The 11312-nt window shown below is 32.8% G+C and overlaps 1 protein-coding gene across 1 annotated transcript; it reads right to left on the reverse strand.

The window, feature by feature from the left end:
• Positions 1–4905: 4905 nt before the first annotated feature.
• Positions 4906–6350, reverse strand: LOC145032683 (acyl-CoA-binding domain protein). Its single transcript, XM_078981575.1, has 4 exons — positions 5967–6350; positions 5615–5726; positions 5425–5490; positions 4906–5349 (listed from the first exon to the last, which is right to left on the reverse strand). Exons 1-4 carry the CDS (start codon positions 6089–6091, stop codon positions 5263–5265), a joined length of 390 nt encoding a protein of 129 aa, XP_078837701.1. The 5' UTR covers positions 6092–6350; the 3' UTR covers positions 4906–5262.
• Between the last annotated feature and the right edge of the window lie 4962 nt (positions 6351–11312).

The raw sequence follows: 11312 nt of genomic DNA on the forward strand, positions 1-11312 counted from the left end.
TTATGGGCATGTTCACTTATGGCCCCACTCTAAATAGTAATATTCAAATAAAATAGGGAATATAACTTATCAAGGTAATTAACTTTTCGGTATGTTCACATCTGGGTAACTATCTTTTTTTGTACATATGTAGGTAACAAACTTTTTGGAAGTGTTCACATATGACCATTATGACCTGCTATAGCAGGTTAAATCTTAGATGTGAACTCTTTCAACAAGTTTGTTACCTAGATGTGTACAAAAAAAATAATTACCCAAATATGAACAAAATGAAAATTAAAAATTAAATTACATGAATGGTCCCTGTGGTTTGGGGGAATTTGTGGTTTTTATCCCTAATTTATTTTTTTAACTTAAATGGTCCCTACTATTTATTTTTGTTGCGCGTTTGGTCCCCGTCTTACCTAAAAATACTATTGTGCCCTTATTAATTTATTTTTTTAATTAATTTTCTTATCTATGTGTTTATTTTATACATATTTAAAAAAATTAATAGACCACACATATTTGTATCTCCTCGGATGATCTCTACTGTTTATTTTTAATTAATTTTTTTTTTTAACTTGGATGATCCTTACTATTTATTTTTGTTACGCGTTTGGTCTCTGTCTTATCTAAAAATACTATTTTTCCCTTATTAATTTTTTAAATTAATTTTCTTATTTATGTATTTATTTTTTATAAAAAAATTAATATACCCCACATATATGTATCTTATCACCGTAAACCTGAAATCACATTTGAGAAATTTAATTTGAGTCTTACCATTCACCATCTTATCTCTGATTCTCCCCATCTTCTATTTCTTTTCCATCTTTAGTAACATCAACGTCTTCACCGTCCTTTTTTTTGGTACTTCAACTCTGGAGAACCAACACCATAACCTACTGTCTCTTCATATTTAGTGGGTTGTAGTGTTGTTTCGACAGAGTTGAAGGACCGAAAAAAGAAGTGATGATGAAGACGTCGATATCACTAAAGATGAAAAATAAATAGAAGTTGAGAATGATGAAAGATGGGATGGTGAGGAGATACAGATATGTGAGGTCTACTAATTTTTCTTAAACATATAAAGCATAAGTACATAAACAAGAAAATTAATTAAAAAAATTAATAAGGGCACAATAGTCTTTTTAGGTAAGACAGAGACGAAGTTCGTAACAAAATTAAATAGTAGGGACCATCCGAGTTAAAAAATTAAATTAATTAAAAAATAAATAGTAGGGATCATCCGAGGAGATACAAATATGTGTGGTATATTAATTTTTATAAATATGTAAAAAATAAACATAGTTAAGAAAATTAATTAAAAAATAAATTAATAAGAGCACAATAGTATTTTTAGGTAATATGAGGACCAAACGCGCAACAAAAATAAACAATAGGAACCATTTAAGTTTAAAAAAATAACTTAGAGACCAAAACCACAAATTCCCCCAAACTACAGGGACCATTCATGTAATTTAATTTTTACTTTTCGTTTTGTTCATATTTAGGTAACTATTTTTTTTGTACACATCTAGGTAACAAACTTATTAAAAGCGTTCACATTTAGGATTTAACCTGCTATAGCAGGTCATAATGGTCATATGTGAACACTCCCAAAAAGTTTGTTACCTACATATGTACAAAAAAAAAGATAGTTACCCAGATGTGAACATACCGAAAAGTTAATTACTTTGATAAGTCATATTCCCATTAAAATAAAACGGCAATTCGTATCAATCCACAATTAAAAAAAATATGATAAAAGATTTCTACTATGACGCTTCTTTAGTTTCTATTAATAAGATAAAGTATATTTTAAATTTAATTGTATTCTTAATATTTTTTGTATTTTTAATTATTATATTATTTCTGATTGGTAATTTCGGACGTCAGGCTCCATTTATTCTTAGATTGTGGCTTGGCCCTTGTTTGATGGGAAATGTCTAACGAAGAAATGGTCGTTAAGACTACATTAATGAACGGATTTTTGTTTATGTAATCAAAGTATTTAATTCTTATGTCAAGACTATCATGTTACTTATTTTTTATTTTTTATTAGATTGAGTTTTACGTTTATTTTATTAAGTTTGAGGTTTAGCACTTCAACATTCCATACGCTTCTTTTATGAAATCATAATACAACGCAAATAAATATAGAACAAAATACCTTCATTTTCATTTACTTCTAACTAAACACACTTCTACAACCTAAATTCTAAAGTTTAAAAAACAAGAATGCAAAACAAAACAACCAAAATAACTTTTTGATTAATTGGAATCACTCTAAACCAATGTTTTTACAAAGTGTTCTCATAATCATAAACTCGATTATGAACATGCATATATAACCTAACAAACCAATTTGTATCAGACTAGGAAACTTATGACCAACTTGTCATAAACTAAACTTTCCATAAATTAGATTGTTTGGTCTCCAAGTCCTCATCGACTTAGGATTCCAACAATCCCCCCCCCCCCCCCCCCCCCCCCCGAATCTCTAAGTCATTTTAGAGACTTCTTCAACCCGATCAACATCCTATTATCTCTTTTCACCACCCGACTTCTTTAATCAAGCTTGTTCTGAGAGTACTTTTCCACCGAACAAGACAAGGTCACGACCACCTTTATCGTCGCCCGTAAAACGAACCGAATCGGAGTCACCTGCTTTGACGTTTTACCATCCGTTTATTTCGCGCGCTCCGGTTAGTCTCTCTCTACCTTAGAACAAATCTGATAAAGACAAAACGAGGTTGCTTGCGATCAAAACGAAATCACACCCCCTTCAACGGAACCTGATTCATGTTACGTCTACCCCGCAACGAAAGGCTACACTTTTTTTGAAACCGATTCTCAAACCGGCACAGTCTTCACCTCACTCTGATACCAATTAAAGTTTAAAAAACAAGAATGCAAAACAAAATAACCAAAATAACTCTTTGATTAATTGGAAAATTGTTCAAAACCAATGTTTTTACAAAGTGTTCTCATCATCATAAACTCGATTATGAACATGCATATATAGCCTAACAAACCAACTTGTATTAGACTAGAAAACTTATGACCAACTTGTCATAAACAAAACTTTTCATAAATTAGATTGTTTGGTCTCCAAGTCTTTGTCATCTAAGGATTTCAACAAATTCAACCCAACTCTCCCACCTTACACTACTACTATAAATCCACCAAGCTTCATATAACATTTACGAATCCACTCAACTCTTCCACCTAACTTGATTTTTTACGAAATCTCACCCAACTCCTCAAACTACTGTTGAACATGTTAAAACCGTAACATGATCATACAATATCTAAACATAGATATTCACTTCTCTCTTTGTAAAGAAAAACAAATGTCTGCTAAGCCATCCAAAAAGTCTTAAGGAATGGAAAATTAGTCGCTACCTCCTCCAATACCAACAAACGAACTTATAATGTGAAGACAAAGAATGTTATTGTTCATTACTTAATTAAATTATTTCCGATGATGACCTTGATCATTAGAATTTTTATTGTGGTGGACCACTTACACCAATGATGTCCGATTATATTTGCTAAAATATGTAGAGTCGTGACGAAGTCTAAGATAGGAATTCAAAAATATCTTGTGAACTTATATATGTCACATAGAGACACTTTCATGGAAAAGATCAGGAAAAAAAAGCTATTGGTTACTGATATTAATAACGATATTGATAAAGAAATAAAACTTGCGGTAAAGCGGATATCAGATGCCAATATACAGAATTTTGAACTTTGGGAAGAGGTGAATGAAATTGAAAATGATACTAGAATTAGACAGATTTATTGATGGGGGAAAATCGTTGTATTCATCTTAATTTCCATAATTTTAAAAAGAAATTTCATGAAATAACCATATCTTAAGGGGTGTTTTCACCTTTTAACCATAAAATTTGAAATTTATAAAATGACCATCAGATCCGCATACGATGAGGATCGCTTAATGGCTCTGAGGATCTGTTCTTGAGCAAAATATAGTGCTAAACTTTTAGGTATGAAAACATAATTACACGTTTTTTGAGTTAATTATATGTTATTAGGGTGTATGATAGTTTAGTGATTAGTAAATCCCAAATTTTTACCCGATTTTGCCATGGAAATATCGTTTCTACGAAGAATAGATCCGTAGAGGTGTTTTGCTCAAGAAGAGATACACAAACCCCCCTCTCCCCTCTGAGGATCGATGTTCACCTCTACGAAATTATTAATTTTTATTATTATTTTGATTTTATATGAAAAAATGATTATTAAGTAACAAAAATTATTAAAAATGATTATTAAGTAACAAAAATTGTTGAAAAAATAGACTTGTTGATATTGACACTATGTTTTGCTCAAGAACAGATCCTCGGAGACATTAACCGATCATCAGAGTCATTAAGTGATCATTAGAGCCACCTCTGCGGAACCATAAAATCCCCCCGAAAAATTTTGTCCTTTAATGCTGCCACCTCAATTCTGTAGAGGCATGTTAAAATCCTCAGAAGGATAAACGGATCCGCAGAGCACCCGCTGCGGATCTGATGGTCATTTTAAATTTTTCAAAATTTTATGGTTTAAAAGGTAAAACCACCCCTTAAGAACAGGTTATTTCATGTAATTTCTCAATTTTAAATCTATGTAATATGCGTTACACCATGTAACAAAATCTATGTTTTATCGAATTTAATACTTTATGTTATCGGATTTTACGTTTTTGTTATTTTTTTTTTCAAACATCATACTTTTCTTTTAATAAAAACACATAATGCATAAAAAAAAAATACAGACAAAATACAATACACTATGTACGAAATGGTAAAACTCCATACACATTCTGCTAAATATGGACTTTTTGCGTAAATCCAATGCAATATAACAAGTAGGTAAACAAAAATGATGTTACTTTAGAGTAGAAACTTTAAAAAGAAGCAATTCAGACTCTGAAATTACAACCTTTTCAACATACAGAAGTAACATCACCAAAACTTATCAAAGAAAGACAGGTCATCTTTTGGTAAATGGCAAAAATTGTGACAAATACAAATATTCATTTTTGTGAACAACCTTTAAAATGCAACGGTTGTTTGCTAAAGAATTAAATATGATGGTCTTTTGAATAACTTCATGTCGATGTAATGAAAGCTTCTGTATTTAACCCTTTACCTGGATATAACAATACATCTACAGACTATAGTCTCAAAACAACAGTGTAAGCTTGAAGTCAAACTCCACCATCTTTGGTCAAAATCATAGATCCATTCAGACTTCAGACAATTACACCCTCTGCATACTGCACTTCATCTTCTCAGCTTCAAGCTCTTGTTTTAATGTCTCAACTCTTTCCAACAAGTTTATATTTTCCTGATAACAAGTTTATAATATCACTCCCCTCTCTTATAAAGTTTAACAGATACAAAAGAAAAAACTATAGCATACCTTCTGTAACATATCTAGCCTTTTGGTTATGCTGTTACCACTCTTATCTCCAAGACTCTCCTTAACCTGCAAACAAGAACCCATTTACTAATTAGGTTAAAGGATTAAAACTTCAATCTAGCAGTATTTCAAAAGATTTTATAATCGATGTTTTCATGAACATGTGAATTCTGATTGCAAATGTACATACTCTTTTTAGCTCCTTCGTACACTTATTTGCTCGTTCTTCTGCAACATCGAATTTCAGTCTCCACTCTGCAGATTCATCCATTGCTTCCCTGTTTGCAAGATCAAACTGCCTTCTGCAATAAATCAACAACGATTACACTATTTCATGTCAATATTGTACTTCCGCTGATGTACATTATGAAATATCGTTTCATTCTAAACCCTAATTTCCTAATCTTACAACTCATTAAAATTCCCTCTCAATCTTCATTCATAATTTCAATACTGTTGAAGAATCAAACATATATATTACAGAAATCCGTTGTTCGTCGGTTAAATTTTGGAAGAAAACTAATGAAATCTGCGGTATATACCTTATTAATTCGGTTTCATTGGAGGAAATTTGGTAATCAATGGTCCAAAGCTTCATATAGACTGCGAGTCCAAGAACCATAACGATTACTACGCCGATCAATAACGGCCCTCTCATCATCATCATCAGGATCTTCTTTTACTTTTTGTTTGTGGATTAAAGTTGAATCACAGCTTTAAACAAGCGCTAACAGAATTTGGTAATAGTAATGGTAATCATGCTAACATTAGTGCGATGACGGCGAAAGGCCACAGGAAGAGGATGATAACATTAACATCACGGCGGAGCAGCCGTGTAAGGATAGTAGAACTAGAAGCCGACATTCCACCAGCAAACCCTTTCTCTATTTTTAGACAATTATGTTTTCTCCTTCGTAGCCACTTTTCATCTTATTCTTAGTTATGGTAAGGGTTAATACCTTAAAAACCATTATTTATACATATCCGTTTCGATTTAACCCTATCATTTTTATTTGTTACTTATTTACCACCGTTAATGAAATGACGTTCCATTTATTACACCTTACCTGGTTAACAACCGATAATCAACTCCTTGCCGGTTGCATCTCTTCACTTGATTACTAATTCTTGGGAACGTGCATAGTAGCCACCACCTTTGTCCCTCATGTCTGACTAACAACGGGGTATCCCTTATCAGATAACATCATCGTCAAAAGAGGGTTTTGAAAGAGGGTTTCTGAAGGTTTTCAAGGGTTCGATGGCAGAATCATCACGGAGAATGAAAAGTAAAGAATCAAAGGCGACAAAGAAGACAAAGTTGAGATACGTACGTGATGAAGAAGAGTCTAATGATGATCGTCTTGACTTAGGATTGTTGGATGTTGAACCAGATAACTTCAATCCTACATCTAACTTGTGTGACGACCCTTTTCTTAACATTTTATGTGATGATAAAATGTTAAAGAATAATCAGTTTGAAGGGGACGATGAAGCTGATGTTGAAGACATTCACCAAGAAGAGCTTGAGCATGAACACCTTGAAGATGAAAATGGCTTGGAAGTGGGTGTCGAGTTTAGGGTGCACGATCCTACCGTCAAGTGGAACCAAATGAAGCCTACAGTTGGTGAGTTATATGAGTCTCCTGCTCAGTTAAGGTTTGCACTCACTAACTATGCTGTAGCTAATGGATACCAACTTTGGTTCATGAAAAGTGATAAAGGCAGGGTAATTGTTAGGGTAGGGGTGTTAAACAGGTAATTTTTTCGGGTTTCGGGTAATTCGGGTTTTTCATGTTAGAAAAATTACCCGTTACCCTACCCAAACTAAATTCGGGTTTGGGTAATTCGGGTATCGGGTCGGGTTTGGGTAATTCGGGTATCACCCGACATATATGATTTTTTTTTTAATTTCACCTAAAAATAAATTTAATGAAATAAATACGTCGTGCTTTATTAGTCTTGTTTATATAAACAAACGAGACATAAACGAAGTTACTCAAGCTTTGAACATTGAGATTTTCTACTCAATAATACATGAGATATCAAGTATTTTTTTAACGACTTAATCTAATCTAATAAGATGTTAAAAAAACAAATAACTAAAGATCTTAATTTAAAAGTTTAAAATGTTTAAGATAAATGTAGTCATAAGTTTTGTCATGTTCTAAAGTTTCGTCAAAATAATGAGTTTGTTAGTTGTAATAAAAACTATAATATAGAAAACAGTTAAGTTTTAAAGAACGTGATGATATATAAAAATTACTTTTAATATTGTTAGTGTCGTATTGTCATAATAAATATATTTATGTTTTATAATAATGATATTAGTTTAAGCGTGATCAAATACCTACTATATAGTACAAGCTCTACAAAAAAAAAATTAAAATAATTTGGGTAATTCGGGTATACCCGAAACCAAAAAAATGTACTATTTACCCGACCCAAAAAAATCGGGTAACCCGATTACCCGGAAAAATTTACCCGATACCCGATTTACCCGATACCCGAAAAAATCGGACGGGTAATTCGGGTATCGGGTAATTTCGACGGGGCTAGTTAGGTGTGGGAAAAAAATGCAAAAAAACCATGTCCTTTTAGGATCCATGCTTCGTGGAAGTATAATGAACGTACTTTTCAGATAAAATCTATGGTGGAAACACATCTTTGTGCAAGGAATTATAATTTTGGACATTTGGTTAGTTGTAATTGGTTAGCAAAACACTACATTAAGGACATAATTAGGAAGCCCAAAATGACACTGCCTGAGATGATGGAGGATGTCTTTACAAAATATTCAGTGAAAGTGTCAAAGGGGCAATGTCATAGAGCAAGGGTAAGGGCAAGGGAGATGATAGAAGGTAAGTTGGAGGAACACTATGCTAAGATATGGGATTATGCCAACGAAATCCTTAGATCTAACCCTGGAAGTACATGCAAAGTAGGAGTGTCCGTAAATCCAGATGGGGTGAATTATTTTGAACGTTTTTATGTATGTTTTAAGGCATTGAAAGATGGATGGAATACAGGGTGCAGACGTATGATTGACTTAGATGGATGTTTCCTAAAGGGACAAATCAAATAGGAGATTTTGACTGCTATTGGAAGAGATGCTAACAACCACGTGTATCCAATTGCATGGGCTGTAGTAAATGTAGAGAACAAAGAAAATTGGACTTGGTTTTTACAGTTGTTGGTTGATGACTTGGGTGTTGAGGATGGAAGGGGTCTAGTTGTTATTTCAGATCAACACAAGGTAAACATAAATACTACAAATTTTTTTATGTATTCATTTATATTGTCTAACCCATATTAATGTTGAATTTACTTATTTCAGGGACTTCTAGAATCTGTGAAAGCTATCCTTCCACATGTTGAACACAGGCAGTGTGCACGACACATTTATGCCAACTTCAGGAAGAGGCATGCAGGTTTAGAGTTGAAAAACTTATTCTGGGCTGCTGCAACTAGTTCACATGAAGGGTGTAGATGCTAATGAGTTTGAAGATCACTTGGAAGCAGACTTAGAAGAGGATGTTAATGAGATTGAAGATAACTTGCTTGAAGAAAACTTGGAAATGGTATGCCAACCTTTACTTTAAATTTCTTAAAACTAATATGTGATTTACATAAGGTAATTAACTAGATCATGTCTTACAGGGTGTAGATGCTAATGAGATTGAAGATCACTTGGAAGCAGACTTAGAAGAGGATGTTAATGAGATTGAAGATAACTTGCTTGAAGAAAACTTGGAAATGGTATGCCAACCTTTACTTTAAATTTCTTAAAACTAATATGTGATTAACATAGGGTATTTAAATACATCATGTCTTACAGGGTGTAAATGTTAATGAGATTGTGCCACCCGTGCAAGAAGTTGCTATACAAGGTTTAGATGCTAATGCTTGGGTTGGTGAAGATGATGGGAATATTGACTTCATTGAAGATACACAAGTTGTTGGGAGGCCTAGGAAAAGGAAGATTTCTGAGAGAATTGTGAAGATCAAGCTGAAGAAAGCAGTTTATGATAAGGATGGAAGGGGTTCTAGTATTAAGAAACCAGTTAATTTGGAGTAGGACTATTTAGGAGGGGGTATCATGGGCACTATGTATTTTGCTTGCCCTTTTTGTTAACATTTCATCAGCTTTTGGTAACAACCATCCAATTGTATATCAACATCTAGTAGTATTCAATTAGTCCTTTTTGAACATTGGTAGTTAATGGCCATTAAAAGATTGTTGGGCAATTGGTTGTTTGGTACTGATTGTAACACCCCCTTTTATGTTATTATGAATGCAAGTATTTGAAGTTAATGTCATTTCACTTTGCTTGTCATTTCACTTGCTTACAATCATATGTTAATTGTCATTCCAGTTAATGTCCTTTACTTCCTTGTTTTAGTACATTCAGTTATTACCAAGTTTTACCAAGTTCTACTACATTTCACTTGCTTACACAAGATTTAGTACATTACCATAACTACATTGTAATGAATCACTATAATGCAATTACCAAATCACAGGGACATAAATAAGATTGGATTACTATCAATACACTTCTCCATCAAACATTACCATAACTACATTGATCACCTGCTTACAATCATATGTTAATTGTCATTCCAGTTAATGTCCTTTACTTCCTTGTTTTAGTACATTCAGTTATTACCAAGTTTTACCAAGTTCTACTACATTTCACTTGCTTACACAAGATTTAGTACATTACCATAACTACATTGTAATTAATCACTATAATGCAATTACCAAATCACAGGGACATAAATAAGATTGGATTACTATTAATACACTTCTCCATCAAACATTACCATAACTACATTGAACACCTGCCCTAACCAAAATAACAAACCTACAACAACCTTAACCCTACCAAATACAAAAAAATTACAACTGCCCTAACCAACTGGTTCTTAAAATACAATGCCAATTAACAAAATTACTCCAATAACCACTAACATCACCAACACAAACTTCAACAACTTGATCACCTGCAGAACACCACTAGCAACAACTTCGTTATAGGGCTCCCTTTCATTAGCATAAAACTCCATCTCTTCCGTGTCAAGCCACTTGAAATATTTACACCCTTTTTTGGTACCCTGCCAACAAAAGCTTCATTTACTAACTTTTGAAAGATAACAAAATGGGAAAACAAAATCCCTCAATTTTACCTTATAGTTAGGGCATGCCTTGAACTTTCTTCCTAGGTTTTTATCAGTTCTTGAAACTGAGTATTGCAGTTGATCACCACAATCACACTTAGTGCGATAAATCGATTTGCTGATAGAAGCTGTTGAAGACGAAGCCATGGAAAAGAAGAAGACGTGATGTGTGAGGAAGAACGCCTGTTAAACCGAGTGAATGAGAGGTTTTGGGGAAAAAGTGGATTTTGGGTATGTAAAAGGTTAAGGTAACCTGTTAAACCAACGACACCGGCTACCATTGACTTTTCATAACCAGTCAACACAATTAATGGCAAATAAGTAACAAATAAAAATATTAGGGTTAAATCGAAACGGATATGTATAAATAATGGTTTTTAAGGTATTAATCCTTATGGTAATTAACTAATTCTTACTAGGGTTTATAATAAAATATTTTATTCGTCATTATATTTTATAAATTTATTAATAAAATATTTTTTAACGATAAATCTAAATTATTTCTAAACTGTTTTTTAAAACGAAAATAATTATTTATTTGTTAAATAGGCAAATGTGTTTGGGCCACAGCTAGTATTTGGGTTACCCATACCTAGGCCTGCTTAAATAGGCCGACTTCTATGTTATGAATTTGTGCACTTCAAATTGTTAATACTTCTTCTAAGGTACATTGTGAAATTAGTAGATAGGAGGAGTTTTCTTAAATTTTG

This window comes from Lactuca saligna, chromosome 2 (genome assembly GCF_052625555.1).
Source record: "Lactuca saligna cultivar CGN05327 chromosome 2, ASM5262555v1, whole genome shotgun sequence".
NCBI classification, from domain to species: Eukaryota; Viridiplantae; Streptophyta; class Magnoliopsida; order Asterales; family Asteraceae; genus Lactuca; species Lactuca saligna.

Bases quoted from the DNA above. Each gene is read 5' to 3' on its own strand.
- LOC145032683 (XM_078981575.1), bottom strand. From the start codon at position 6,091: ATGATGATGATGAGAGGGCCGTTATTGATCGGCGTAGTAATCGTTATG. The intron at 5,727-5,966 runs GTATATACCGCA...GATTTATTGCAG, and splicing joins AATGAAACCGAATTAATAAG to AAGGCAGTTTGATCTTGCAA. The intron at 5,350-5,424 runs GTATGCTATAGT...ACTTGTTATCAG, and splicing joins GGCTAGATATGTTACAGAAG to GAAAATATAAACTTGTTGGA.